The 16,141-nt window shown below is 33.6% G+C and overlaps 1 protein-coding gene across 2 annotated transcripts in view; it reads right to left on the bottom strand.

Annotated features, from left to right (window-relative positions):
* The window catches only part of FSTL5 (follistatin like 5), a 283,314-nt gene that overhangs the window by 41,907 nt on the left and 225,266 nt on the right, over positions 1-16,141 (bottom strand). Inside the window, exon 11 of one of the 2 annotated variants that reach the window (XM_079306656.1) lies at positions 3,766-3,792. The exons of the other annotated variant lie outside the window; for it this stretch is intronic. Within the exon in view, the coding sequence (XP_079162782.1) occupies positions 3,766-3,792 (27 nt within the window). The remainder of the gene's footprint in view (positions 1-3,765; positions 3,793-16,141) is intronic. 2 annotated transcript variants of the gene reach the window in all.

Raw genomic sequence — 16,141 nt, 5'->3', positions numbered from 1 at the left:
CACTGAAATCAAACTAATATAAAATCTCTATGTATACTTTTTTGTTTGTTTTGCTTAGGGATGGAGGACTTAACATAATTTCTGTATAACATTGAAAGAGAAGACCTGAGTCTTTGTTATAAACCCTTGCTTTATATTTCAAGAAAAGGAAATAATATCTATTTTATTTTATTAGAAAGACAGAGTTGGGCAGATACTGATTCCAATGTTGAAGGGCCATAGCTGTTTACAGAATGGTTTTCCTTCTTCCACAATGCTGCTGAAAGGCATGATGCTAAGTTTTGTGGAAAAGGTGAGAACCAGATCTGTAGCATGAAATCTCACAATATCTGTGGCCATGACCACAGAAAATAACAGTCTCATTAATTTTCTGTATGCCAAATAAGACAGCAGTTGTTGATTTGTTATGCGGATGCTGTAATGGATGATCGGTTCATATTCATAAAATTCTTTGAAGAAAATCATAGTACTCATAAAATCACAACTATAACCATTCTGACAAATAAACTATTGGCTACAATGGTAAACAAATTTCCATGTATCCTGGGCACAGGACCTAAGCTTTCACTTGCAGTAACAACATTTGGTATAAGAAACTTGAGTCTAAAACTCTGCTTATCCTAAATTCTGAGGGAAAGCCAATATTAATAGACAGAGAACAGCTCTTAATACAAAATAAAAGAATGAAAAAATCAAGAGGGGGTAGGGTGGATGCATATTTGTGTCTGTCTGTATGTATGTATGCATGTATGTTTATATGTATTTATGTGCACATGTACATAAATGTTTCCAGTCCCCGTTAGGGATCATATAGGTAATACAGTAGTTTAAAGGTGGTAATTCACAGAAGGTTGTCAGGCTATGCCCAGAACAAACACATTTAATTATCTTTGAGAAATCTTGTGGAATCATTTCCCATTTCTGGCCAAATTTTCCCAGAAAGAAAGAAGAGGCACTCTCCAGGCAGGGTTTTCCTCACTTTATGTCAACTCCCTGGTCATGTCTATTCAGAGCAGGGTGCACTCAGGGCAATATGCCCACTCTGGCCAGTGGGCACTTTTCTATGCCTTGGCAGATAAACCACACAGCCTATATAAGACAGAATGTTAAGGTCTCTCTTTAGAGAATAGTTGACATTGTATTGTGTAAGAACAGCTGAAATTTGCAGATAAGCCTGACTGATGTTAGGCTGTCTGTACCAGTGAACGCAGTGTGGAGATCTATAGCTTAGCAACTGGCATATAGTGCCTTGAGGACGAATATGTGAACATGGCTGGGGACAAAACAGGGCTTTCCCTTCTCCCTCAGCTCACTGGCTGAAGTACATTATAGTTATTAGCAGGATAAGCAATACCAGAATGTGAGGAAGTAGCTCAGATGATAGTCCCAGGTGACCCAGATATTAGATAATCAGGCTCCTAAAACCTCCACCTCAGGTGACAATACTCCAAAGCAAGATTTCCAACGTACAGATATTACTTATGTCTAATAAATAGCCCAAAGTTTTAAGGCTTTATTTCTAAAGTCTGGATATTAATGTTCACCAAACTGTTCTACTAAAGCAGTGAAGGACATACAGCATGAAACACCCTTCCTCTATTTCAATACCAAGTTAAGGAAGTCAGTTCATATAATGAACCTTTACCTCTAGATCTGATTAGTTAATTCCCTCTTCCAACTTATTATGACCCAAAATTCTTAATTTGAGTGAGTGGCTACCTGAGATACCTGTACAAATATCTAATCTGCATAAATATCTAATCACCTCTGCAAGCCACTATTTCAGAACTACAGGAGCTATTCCTTTGAAGACTTAATTTTGCAACCCTCCTCTCACTAAATACAATCCTGCACATTTTTAATGCAGTGCCAGAAGCAATAGATAAATAGATTTGCTTTATGTAGACCGAATTGATACTTAAAACTGGCTAACACTGATTTTTTTAAAAAAGGTGGTGGTTTGGGTTCTTTTGCATATATATGAACATACTTATATATATATTTCTATATTGTATTATTACTGTAATACACATGTACTTTCAATATTGTTTCAGATTTTCTGATGCAAGTAGTTGAGATAAACATTTTGTGCACTTCATATAGAAATATCTCTAGGCACTAAGATCTATGTCTGGTTTTGTGATTGTCCTACTTACCACCCATCCCTCCCTTCCTATCTGTTAATACTTTCACAACAGAAAATGGCAGAGTATGCATGGCCCAGAGAAGTTGGTGGTAATGTTTATTGGCATCTTCAGGATATTTCTGTCTTGTAAAATATTTCTAATGTTGTAATTAGTAATAGTATTTGTTGGAAACACAAGGATTGGCCAATGAGAAATACAGGAGAAGTTGAGAATTTCTGCTCTAAGAGACACAAAATCTGCTACTATAAATTGCTATTTGATTAGCTTCATATTAGTTACAGAGAAAACTGATTGTCTTTACAATAAGCACTGTAGTAAGCTATTATTTTTAATTGGATTTTTTTGTCACAGAATTTAAGTTTTCCTAGGTGCATTCTAATGACTGAAAGCAACAAAGTTACTTGAAAAGACAATCTTCTAAATAATTGAGGGCATACTAACCATTTTTCACTTTTGAGATAAACCATACTTGATACTTTCCCAACAAGAGGTGAGAACAGCATACTTTTGAGAATTTGGTACAATCTTGTTGCACATCAGTTTAATCATTAACAGTGGAATTGTATGAAACTGTAAATATATCATTTGTGATTTACAAGGCCAACAGAGCAGGAGGATCACAGCTGAGCTCCACTACAATCACAGAAATGATTATACCAGTTGAACAACTGGTAAAACAGAAATCAAATAATAAAACTAGTTCATATTTATAAATACACTGGGAATGCCAAAAGTTACTACAGACAAATGAAATATCAGATTTTAAAATCTTTAAATTAATTAAAAACCATTTTTAAGAAGTCTACTGAAATACCATTTCTAGCACAAATTCACAGCAAAGCCTAAACCAATGGAAATACTCAAAGCAGTTTCTTACCCCTGAAATAAATTACAACTTTAGATGAAAAACAAGCTACTTAAAGCAACAGAATGGGAACTTATGATAACTCTTGGATTATGGCATTTTTCTGGAATATGCAGATAAATTTTGAGATTATGTCATATCTATGAAAATTAATACCTATCTTTTGCTTTCAAAATAAAATTTCCATGATTTTTATGTTAATAACACCTGATTGTATCTTTTTTTATATTTATCCTTCAGTTCATCACAAATATCCATTCTCTGCCTCAAAATTTATTTGCAAACTTTTCCTGAGAAAAGAATAAAATGCTTGGTTTCATTAAGCAGCAACAGCTATCTCAATTTTAAACTGTTTAAGATTATAATTTTGTCAAATAAGAGACATTCATACAAGAAAATCAACCTCAACAGCATATAAGCCAACTGCTTGGAAGTTGTATCATGACAACAATCAAAATTTAAAAGTCTACATTTTAAATCTGAGCTTCTTGTCATATATCTTTGAACAATTGTCGGAAAATTGTTAACAGCTTATTTCCTTCTTTCTCCCTAAAAGGAGAAGCAGTTTACAAAAGTATGAGCATTTATAGGATTAATTTCCACTTAATTTTTTTTTAAGTCAAATTCCTCAGTGTTGCAAGGGGGTAGGTAATTACAGTAACTGTAGAGTATGAACAAACATACAAAAGAATCAACAGATGAGCATTTCATCACACTACAGAAAATATGAACAAAAGTGATCTCCATTAGTACCTTGCTCTCGCCACAATATGTTTGCAACTGCAGCATGTAAGAGAAAGAAAAAACAGAAAATACAAATGAATGAGGGAAAACAAGAAATGCTACATCAAATCTCAAATAATTATGATGCATTAACCTCTGATTCACTAAAACACTCTTACAGGTAAATCAATGGAAACAGTAAATTAACAATAGCCCTCTGTGTCACATGACAAAATTGTGATTAGCCATGGTAGTTATTGGGGATAAGGTAAATCCCATCACTCCCACTAAATCCCTCCAAATTAATTCCATTAGGCATTATCAACAGTGTATTTTATAATCCATTACAAAAAAGCATGTGCAGTTTTCATGCTCACAAATTATACAGATTAATGATAGGTGATGCAATTTTCATCTTTTTTTTTAAACCCTGGAATTTGAACAGCTTGATTTAAGAACATAGTTGTGAGAGAGATATGCAAAATTAAAACATAGACAAGATATTTTTCTGTTTGACTGTAGTGCAACCATGCTACCAAAATTGTCACATTTTATAGTGTGCACCATTCCCTTTGGAAGACTAAGACTGGAAGTATAAGATGGCATGGTAATCAACTAAATGTTTTCATTGATTTTTTCCCTGAAAGCATAAATTTCATTTCACCATCTTGTTTACAATTGGATTTTAGACCTTTGAGGCCAATGAAATTATATTGTCCTAATATTGCTCTTTCTGTCTGCTGAGGGAAAAAAAAAAAAAAGAAAGCAAATAAAGTCTTGCAAATTTTAAGTATTTAGAACTCAGCATGCAATAGCATAAAATTTTTAAAACACCATCACTGAAAACCAACACATATTGCAAAGTAATGAACTTGAGAAATTTAAAAAAAAACCTAAACAACTTAAAGGAAAGGAATACAACACAGAAAACACATATGTCACACACATACACTAAGGAAATTGGGAGGTTCATTGAAACACAGTGTTACAAAAGCTCAAAACATTAGTATGCTTTAAAAAAAAAAGTTTGGAAAAAGAAATGAAAGACATATTATTAAAAATTATGTTGGCACACAGAAATTCCTCAATTGCTGACAGCTGAAGGTTGAGAGTAAAAACAAGAACTATCACTCCAGAAAAGCCCTGCATACTAAGATTTTCCCGACATCATCTGTACTTCAACAGACAGGAGAGGAAAAACCCCTGGGATATGATGCAGGTCTTTGGGTCTGGTAATACAGCCAGTTTTGGATTCAGGCCCCTGTCTGTACATCTAGCCTGAACTTTACTGTTTTGTCTTTGAAGGTGTCCAAAAGATTTCTAAGGACATTCTAAACAACATCCCCTACATTTACCCTGCCAGTCCCTTCACTGCAGAAGGCAGGAAATGTTTTCTCTCTAAATCCATGATGACTGCTCCTAAACAACTTCTATTTCTGGGAATGTTTCCAGGGTGAAATGCTCCCTGTCTATTCCAGAAATCAACGAGAGGCTGCTGCACCTATCGTGTCTTGGATTCTCCCTCTTGCCCTTGAAAGGTGGCACTGGCATTCTTACAGTCTGCAGGAACCTCTTTGGTCACCATGATCCCTCACAGACTGCCAAGAGTTGCCTCACAATGCCAAGGGCCAGTTTGCCCAGTGCTTGTGGGTGCAGCCTTTCCAGGCCCTTTTACCTGTGAAACTTCACCTCATTAAAATGGTCTTAACCAGATCCTATACACCACAGAGAAAGAAAGCTTCCTTGCCAGATGATGACTTCCTTCCCAAACTTTCCCACTGGTGCACATTCCAACAAACAATTTTCACATTCACCCTTAACCTTCCTTTTCATGCTGATGGTCAGTAGAGGCCCATCTTGTGCCCTCTATGTCATTCACCAGACTCAGCTCCAAATGGGTTCTGGAACTTTAAAATTTATCCCTACATGCCCAGACAATGGCTCCAGATGCAGATCACAAAGCTGTATTTGCCTATGTTATCATACACAATCTTTCTTATGTAATAAAGGAAATTAATTTCCCCAGAGCAACATGGAGGATTTCCTTTAAAATTACTTTTCACATTTTGAGAAAATAACCATGCCACTTGAGGTCCCATAAATTCCGCCATAATATTCTACAATTTATCAGTGTTTTTCTAGGGGTGATATAGGAAAGAAAATAAAATGTAACTATAATTAGTCAACTTTGTGGAACTGTACAGGAACAAGTACAGAACACATTGATTTGTGTTAATGCAAAATTATATGTATGATTTTGATCTTTGCTCAAGAAAAAGGGCAGGATAATAAAAGTGCATTAAAAGCCTCATATAATAATTTTAAAATTAGCAAATCAACTAGAAGAAAATTGCGATATAATTTAAGAATGCAATATAATATCATAAACCACAGCCACTACCTCACCTAACAGATCAAAAAACCTTACTTATATTTTTGATCAGACCTATAACTTCTGCTCAGGAAAGATGTCGAATCTCAAGATAAAGAGTTCAATGCTGGAACAAGTACAGCATGTATAGATATAAAGGAACTTATTGTTTGCTAAGGAACATATTGTTTGCCTTCCTTTTTGGTAAAGAAAAAGTTAACATTTCCAAACACACTTTATACTAAATTCTCAAACATTTGTAAGCTTCACAATGTGAGAATATAGAATTATTGATAGATTCAGCAAAATGTTCTGGTTTCAAGACTGAATACCATCTTCTCTTCTGCCCTGATTCCACAGAGTTATTAAATAGTATTAGGAGACATACTGGGAGCCTTGCAGAAGACATTGGATTCCAAAAGTTTGTGACCTTGAGCAGGCTATGTCTGCTACATGGGGCCTTGTCACAGGGAAGCCTGCATGCCACATGGATACCTGCTGCAAGGGTAGGTGCTGGAATGCCCATAAAAATCTGTGCTGTGCTCTCATTGGTTTTATGACAAATATAACATTGCAACCTGCTGGAAGATATACAGGTTTCTTTGTTACACCAGACAAAACCACCACAGCATGGGAGGGAGCAGAAACCTCTCCATGGACATGATCTGCACAGCTTGCTGTGAAAAAATCCATCCACAATTAATCCCATGCTGCATAAATCCACAAAACCCAGCATGTGAAGAGTTGCAATATCTACTCACTATCTATATTCCTCTTTTTATTATATCTTATCAAAGCAGCTATTTTATTACACCATTTTTTGCTGGGCCTTTTATATTATCACCATAAAGAAGTCTGCATTGTTCCCCCGTCTCCCTTGTCCCCCAGGAATGTAAAACAAGGGAGAATCCAAGTTTTCTTGAAAGAGGTTTTCTTTCTTTTTATTTTCATTTTTTTATTTTTAAGGACACTAACAGCTCCATAAAAAGCACTCTTCATGGTCCTTACACAGCTATTCTATGGTTTTCTGTACAGCCCCAGCCTTTGATTAGGAGCAGCTAATATAACATCTGAATGCCTGCTCTTCATCGTTGTTATACATTGTATTAGTTGAATGGTAATAGGTTGCACATATTTCACTAAACTCTGTCCTTAGCAATTCATGAAATTCTGCAGCAGACTAATAGCAGTGTAAATTCTTATCCACTCTGGATGGAAACAAGAACTGCAAAAATCCATGATATTTCTAGCACTAAATGAATGAGGGTACTGCAACATCACTTTCCAAATAAATTCTGTATTCTTCTCTTTCTTATTGCATGGGTAATAAATGTCATTATATTCACTTTTCTGTCTTAATAGACACTTTCAAAATTTCCAAGTATGTCAACTAGTGTTTTTCCTCGGTACTTTTCCTGTCTTGAAACATTCAATGCATTTTGGAAATAAAGTGTGTGTGTGTGTGTGTGTGTGTGTGTGTGTGTGTGTGTGTCTATGCAAAATTGAATTGAGTGAGTTTGAAGTCTAAATGTAGCTCTACTTCCTTTTGGCATTATAATTAGCTGTTCAAATTTTTGGTAATCAGCATACAATACTCTATATTCATACATATTGAAACAAAATGGATATCAATTAAAATCTTAATACCTGAAAATTTTCTTTGTTTTCTTCACTAAGAGAAAAATGGAGTTTAAGATGGCTTTAAAAATAGGGGAAACCAGCAAAAAGGCACTTTTCTGCCTTAAATAACATGCATAATAACAAAAAATGTGAGAGAAAAATGCAAATAATGTTTGTTCATGAATATAGAAACACTGTTGTTAATTCCAAGTTTTGTCTCATCAAAACAGAAGCTTTGTATTCAATATTTTGCAGTTATTTTATCCAAATTTCTATCAGAAATTACAGCTGATTAATAAAATCAATAGTTTCATATCAGCTGATTGCTCTAATCACATTATTGCTTTGTACCATCAGACAGGAAGCCACAGCCTGCAGTGCCTTCAATTCCATGATAGCAAGAGGTCACAAGAAGATGTAATATAAAATAGGACAATGAGGAAAATGCAACAAAGTAATTTGAAAAAATTTGTAGTTCAACATTATTTTTCAAAATTGTCCTATCATAATCTGCTGCACTTTCAATTTCATTTAAAAAGCAATTTCAAGATGTTTAAAGGAATGTTATCTCCTTACTTCACTCATAGCCATCGCCATTGTCAATTGTTTTGATTAATCCTAAACAAAAGATAAAGACAATGTATAAAACACCTGCCATTAAAGGGTAAATCTATAATATAATTAGTATCTTTTTGCTGAACCATATAAGATTTTAATTATTATTTGTATACTAAAAATAGTTGTGTGAATGAAAAGTAAAGATGAGTTTGACATGAATTGCTTTTTGTTCAGATTCCACAATTAAAGGGAATGAAAAATGTTATGCACATACCTGTTTTTAATTTCATTCTTTTTCTATAAGAAATTCAGATATGTTTGTTTATATACAAATGCAAATATATAAAACCTAATTTATTTATGAAGCCAATCCCTTTTTTTTTTTAGTTATCTATAGCTTGCTTCAAGTATTTTTTAAATAAGTGTAATTAAAAATTCTATCCAAAATCCAAATTCCATTCTGTTCTTATGTGACATGCACTTCTATTTTGTTTTAGGTTAATACAATAATTGAAGATCTGGTTTATGTACATTGGACTATTTCAGTAAAAAGTCAACAGTTGACACTTTGTATTGTTCATATATGAACATTACCTAATTTTTCTACATTTTGTAAAACTCTTATAATGAATCATGCATAAGGCCTTTCCCATAGCATATTAACTCAATCCAGTGTACACTAGCAAGAAGAAAAAAATGGTTCATGAGCTGAATTACTTGGAAGTTTGAAATAAAGTCTTTGCCTACAATGCTGTCAACAAGTATAAACTTGTTTAGCTCTGCCATAAAATAAAATGCCAGCATAAATTATCTCTGAGGAAATTAGATAAATAGGTACCATTCAGTATCAGATGTGACAGGAAGATTCTATTAAAATTGCATAAAGCCTTTCACAGAGAATTCAGGCCATAAATCACAGTCAAAAGGCTTTTAGTCTTATTCCCAGTTCTAGACAGTAGAGATGCCTTGTTGCTTATGATGGCCATAAACCTGTCAAGTCAGTAACATTCAGATCACATCATCTTGTTAGGTGATAAGACTATGACATTACCTAAAAAAGGCACAGTTAGAAATAAAGCCACTTAATAGCACAGAACAGTTATAATGGTTTTTTTTAAATTTAGTCCTAAAGTCCAGTGCATGAAGTAGAGAACTTCTGTTCTGCTTTTTGTGACTAAATGAAAGAAACCATAGGATTAATTACTTTGCTATATATGATGCCATAGTGGGTGAATTCAGTAACACAAGAGCCTATGGTTGATAAACAAAAGCTACTAAATATTAAAAGTTCATCAAGTACTTTCAAATTGGTGTTGGAAACACCTTAATAGCTTTACTTGATATCTCTATCATGCCAATTGTCTCCCCAAGGTGTGTACATATGTCTCAAAAAATTTAGAGAAACAACTAAGAAGTCATATTAAACAATCCCAAATTGAACTGCATTTTGTAACATAATTGTTTGGAAATAGTTAGGAGAAATTAAAGCATTTTTTAAAATAACAAATAACAAACCCACAGAACTATTTCACTTCAAAGGGAACAGCATGAGTTTTTATGATCCATGGCTCTAGTTTAGTAGAATTTTTCTAAATTGAAACAGAAAAGAAACTAAAGCACAACCAAAGTACCTGTCAAAGTTATCAAGAAAGAAACAAAAAAAAAAAAAAGGATTTTTAAAGTTACTTAACTTCAAAATATTTTACTAGTAGCTAAGAAAAAAAATTTAAGTACTTGAAAATTACCCCTGAATGTATTAACTTGTCTTTAGTGATGACTAGTTTTTCTTTTCCTGTTTAATACACTGCCAGATTTTCTTCTTTAGGAAAAAAAATCTATATTCAATGTAATCTGATATGCCATATGTGTATCAAATTACAGTGATATGTTCTACTCCATTGTTTATATTAAATATTCCACCATTAGTTTAAACTGCTAAACTTGCTATCTTTTTTCTAAGTTAACAATATGGTTTATTTGGTATATTTAGCTATATATTATATTCCATATTCAATCAATGTTACCTTGATTAAAAAATGAAATTTGGACCAATTCCATTGGTCCTACTACTATTTCAATGGAATATAACTAAATAAATAAATTCCACAGATGAAAATTGTAACTTCTTCCTCCTCACTTTGAAATTATTATTCTACTCTGTATCAACAAAAAAGGCAGTAACGTTGCCCACTACACTTTTAAATATATTGCCAAGAAACACTGATAAATTATCTTTGTCCTATATTGAAACTCTTCAGCTTCCAAACAGTGTTTCAACAACAGCAATATGATGACTTTGGTTTGCCCTATGAGTCAGAGAGTTCTAGGAGTTGGGGTGATCCAATCTGTGTTTGTGATTATCATATGTAATCACCAACAGAAATCTGCAGTGGAGTTGTCCATTTGTGTGTTCATGGTTTAAATGATCCAGTAGTATGCGGGAAAAAGTTATCCATTAATAAAAGATTTGAGAGTCCCTTAAAATGTACCTGCACGTACTACAAGCTAGAAAATGAAAAGCCATCTTTTATCAATTGCTGCAGGGATGCTAGAATATAGAAGCTGTTTACAAAAAGAGAAAAGAAGGAGTCTTAGTTATGATGAAATCCCATTTTTCTGCTAGCAGAAGTTCTGGCAGTCTGACATTCCTTTATACCATTGCAGCAGCAAAACCCCTGGAAATCATCACAGATTGCTGCTAAAGGTAGAAGAAAAGCATTGTCAGATCAGAGCTATTCAAAGTTTAAATTGTACAGCTATAAATCAGTTTGGGTTTTCTAATGTTCTGTTAACAATATTCTTCCATAAATATTTTTGTCCTGGATTTGTACAGGAGCAGGATAATAACTGAAACCACAGCCTGATTGAATACCTTCTACCTTACGAAGGACTAAAGAGGTGGGTAAATGAAGTGTAGCCAAGACAAATATTTAAAACATCCAGATCCAAATGCAGTGCATTGAGTACTGGCTAAAAGTTGTTTCAGATGTTTAGTCTGGTGCTATTAGTTTTGAATACATTTCAGAATACATCATAAATTTTAAGAGTGCCATGAAGTACCACTATATCTGCTCTTAGTAGTTGCCCAACTTCCCAAAACTTAATAACTCAAGTAGCTGTAGGTTAGTTAGACTGGGGTATATGACCCAGACCAAAGAGCAGACAACACTTGCATAGAATTAAATTCTGTAAGAAATAAAAACACAAGAATATAATTATAGGTCAGCTAATATGTTCTGCCAGAGACCAGGTCTTCACAGACAAACCTGATTGCATTTTTTTCTGTAAACAGGAGTTTGGTAATGTAAAAATTCATATAGTTGTGACCCATAATCTTGCTAAACATCTGATTTGTCAACACAGAATATTCTGAATAAATATGAGTTATTTAATAATGGTAAAATACATGTTAGTTGAATTAAAAACTGTCAAAATAATTAATCTGAAAATGTAGTTCGATCGGTAGTAAAAGATGAAGTAGAAAGTTCTGAAGCATGTCCAGAGCAAGAGGTAGTGAATTATGTCTTAACCACTTTCATCAGTGATCTGTAAAAAAATACAAAATCATTTCCTAAGAAGTCTGTGAATTGCCTGTAATAATAAACAACTTAATTAAATTGTTTGAAGGACTTTTTCAAGTCTTTACAATAAATTTTGTTTTATCCAAATGGAAATGTCTTGGAAAACAATAGCAGACTACGGCTAATTGAGACAGGTGGGAAGGAACAGGATTTGGAAAGTGACATTTGATTTATAAGAGATAAACATATAAACAAACTTCCACTGCTGGTATTAATGGATAATAGTGACAAAGGATTGGTGGATGCGGAAGAAAAAATTACCAAAGATCTATTTCTCTTTCCAGAACAGTAAAGAAACAAAATAATACTAAGCAGTTCTGATTTTTTAAAAAAACAACTGTACCGAAACAATTAGAATCCTCAAGACAATATCTGAGTACTGTGGTAACTGTCTTATTATGAGAAACTTATACATTGTGTGTGTGAGAATTTGCAATCAATATTCATATATTCATAGGACAAGAATTCTTAAGAGGTCAATTTATAGGAAGGGAAAAAAAAAAAGAGAGAGACTCAAAGGAGGCAACTGAAGGAAAAACTGACTTCAAAATTGAAACTAAGCATTATTCTGTATTAGTGAAATTGATTAAAAGTAAAGAAAAATACCAAGAGAAATTAGGGATTTTTTGACTCTCTGCATGTCTGACTCAGGTATATGCTTCTCTGTAAGGGCACACTTCAGAAAAACAAAGCATTAGCTCTGTATTCAGGCAGAACAGAATGCAATTTAGTGTCTTGTGAAATGCAGAAGATAGAATACAGCTAGATAAAATGGTTCAATCATGCTTAAATCTATGAATCCATGCAATACGTGTTCTGAAAAATAAAAATACATTGGAATGAAAATAAAACCAGTTTTTAAACTGGTATTTGTATTTACAAATGTGATCTCACCAAAGAGTCCTTCCAACACAGCTGAACAGTCTCAGGTATTATTAGAGGATCATGACAACAGGGGAGACTCTTGTGTCTTCAATGAGATTTAGACCAGGTCATTAATCCCCAGAATGTTTTTACCAGTCACCACAGGGGTTATTCAGCTATCAACCAGACCAGCTATCTCATTCTCAATGGCTTTAACTGCAGGCTTGAGGGGAAATGGAATTCACAGCAAAAAGAGAATGTGCAGTCTCTAGAGAATCAAAACAGCACAGTTCTCACATTCAGAAGTATTTTAGATGCTGCTGCTATTATCAACATCAGAGGAATTAAACAGGATCTGATAACAGAGAGCAGTAGAAATTTATCACTTGTACTTGTAAGAGACATTTATATAGGTAATATAAACTGAAACTTCCCATTATAACTTCACAAATCTAGCAAAAAGGATCTATGTGCTGGGACACATTGTTAAATAAATAAATAAATAAAACCTCAGATACTGAATGAGTTAATTGGGAAAAGGCACAGCTAAGGTATTTAAAAAAAAAAAAAAATATCATTTCTCTCACCTAAGAAAATGTTAAAATGCAAGCACGTTTTCCAAAGTCTTATTTTTAGTGGATGTTGAAAAGGCTGATGTGCTAAGAGGAGGTTAAACTATCCTTGAGACGATTATCCACTATTCAAAATTTGACATATGTGAAACTGAACTGTGAGAATGCAGCTGGAGAGCAGAACTCGGAGCACTGCTCAACTCATGCTCAACTGAAATGGATGTGCTAAGTCTAGTGGGCCACCAGCTCTGGCAAGGCAAGGCAAGGCAGAGCCTTGAATGAGGAAACAAAAGGTGTGCTTGGTGTGTTTTGCTCAAGATAAATCATGCAAATCGTACATGTCTGTGCCTGTGCAGGTGTGTGTAAAAGCTCTGTGCAGAGCTCTGATTAGGTAATGTTACTTAGGAACACCAATTGTGTGAATGTTGCTATTTTTAGCTATAGCTAAAGAAAAGGATATAAAAAAAAAAGGATATAAAAGGATATAAAACTGATTTTTACAATCAATAAATCGGGTCCATGTATGCAAACCATGGAGACACCATCTCATCAATTGTGGGCACAGAACAATGCTTCCCTGTTCAGTGCTGGTATTTACTGAACAGATCTGGATGACAAAGAATTCTCAGAGTATTTTCCATTCACTTCCATCTAGATTACCATCCTCATGATGAACCATTATCATCAAAGTCTATTGACTTTTCTTGGTAACTGGACTTCAGATTTCTGAAACGGGAAACTTTAAAATAAACAAGTCCCTAGCACCTTGAATTCATACTTCACATTGCATAACTTTATTTTTTTCCCACTAGCATCACATTTTCCACAATTCAGTATAGCTTTGCCTTAATTTCTTTTTTCTTTATAATACAGACACATACACTACACTCATCTGTAACAATCCTATGAATTATGAAAATCTAGAAGTCTGATAGCACTTTTAGTGTTTATTATTTAGCAATCTACTTATACTGACACTTATAATGACACTGATTTGTATTTAGTCCAAGGTATCAGGAAATACAGTATACTCTCTTAGGAGCTGATTAAATTACCAATTTACAGAGAAATCAATTAGCCCTGTGGCCCTTTCTGCCACACATATTTTTTTTTCTCAAAGCACTGAACTGAGTTTTCCACAAATTAGGGATGTACGGAAAGTGAGATTCAACAGCAAAATAATTTAAAAATTTGCTTTTTTGTGCAAAGTAACATCAAACCCCTAATGTTTTCCTATGAACACAAACAGGTCAGATAAGTACAAAAGTGAACATTTGCTTTGACTATCAAACTTTCCAGGAAATAAAATACATGTACTGGTAATGGAATAATGTTCTGCATTTCTTATGTGGCTTTTGAAATTAGTGTCATGCTCAAGGCAGTGCAATTCTACTTTACATTTTAGAATGCAATTGTTAAGTTCTCACTAAACTCTCAATAGAAAATCAACTCAGTGTTCAGAAATGCCTTTATTTTTCTTTCATTTTTATCTTATGTGACATCACAAAGGAGAAAAGCCCAGACTAACTGACAAGCTATTGAGAATATGATCTCATTTTCTTCAAAACAGTATCCTAATATTTCTAAAAGGAAGCCCTCTAATAAGGTACCAAAAAAAAAAATTAAAGAGTATGTCTGCTTTATTCTCTTAAAGAAGGATAAAAGCAAAATAATTTAGAAAAATACATCAATGACAGAAATAGTTAATATCAGATCATATAGATCACATTTATATTCACCAGAGACTATCTTTAGAATGCAACAACAGGCTTGAAATAAAAGTAACTGTAGCACTGTACTTAATATGTGTGAGTGGGGTTAAAAAAAAGTCCACAATCCTATTCAAGTGGTTTTAATGATGTCATTTTATTTCCTAATAATCCCTAATTTAGTGTGTGAGTAAGAGTTTTGGGGGAAATGTGAAAAATAAAAAGCAGAGAAGAATTAATAATGAGGCCCTTCCACTTCTAATGCTAGCTGCAAATCCTGTTGCTGGAAATCTTCTCTATTCCTCCCTGAAAAGGACTTTTTTTAAAAACAGCAGCTGCATTTTAAACTTCATCTATAAAAATGTGCACTTATTCAGGTAATTTGTTCATGTAGTTGTGTCAATGATATTGAGAGTCAATGCTTTTTTTTTTATGAGTATGTACTTTGGTCTTGTGTGTACCAAAATGGGATTCTGAACAAATTGAAGTTGAACACATAAATATCTGCTACACCTAAATTTGAATGTTATAGTTATGCATCTTTGGCTTTTATGAGTATTTACACATGGATGAATTCTTGGTAAACCATGTTCAAACACCAAGGAACTTTCACCATTTACAAGAAAATTTTACCATTTACATAATGGTAAAAGGTTTCCCTTCAACATGCAACACAGAGTTTACAGAGTAAATTACTTTTATAGGAAAGATGATTACTATATTATTTGGATGAATTGTCTTTGAAATAATTTGGTTTATATTCTGTCATCCTTCATTTACATCTTTCATTACACCAGTGGTCATTCTAACAACTTACTGCTAGTAGATATTAAAGCTGTGTTTACTATATGGCACATTCTGTTTACAAATCCTGCTAAGGTAGCAGATGTAAAATTATTACATTATGATATAAATCTCCCAAAAATAGTGTTCTGCATTGGTGTGGATATACATACATATTCACAGCAGATCTTCAGAAGACAAAATTACTTAACTAAAACATTAGCAAACTGGATGAGTGGCTACAAATATTTTGTTGTTAAGGCCAAACACGTTTTAATCAAACATACAAACTAGAGTTTGTCAGGGTCTTGAAATTTGGCAACATTCACAATATTTTTCACACAATCT

The sequence above is a fragment of the Erithacus rubecula genome, assembly GCF_903797595.1.
Source record: "Erithacus rubecula genome assembly, chromosome: 5".
NCBI lineage: Eukaryota > Metazoa > Chordata > Aves > Passeriformes > Muscicapidae > Erithacus > Erithacus rubecula.
This window is presented reverse-complemented; position numbering and strand designations above follow the sequence as displayed.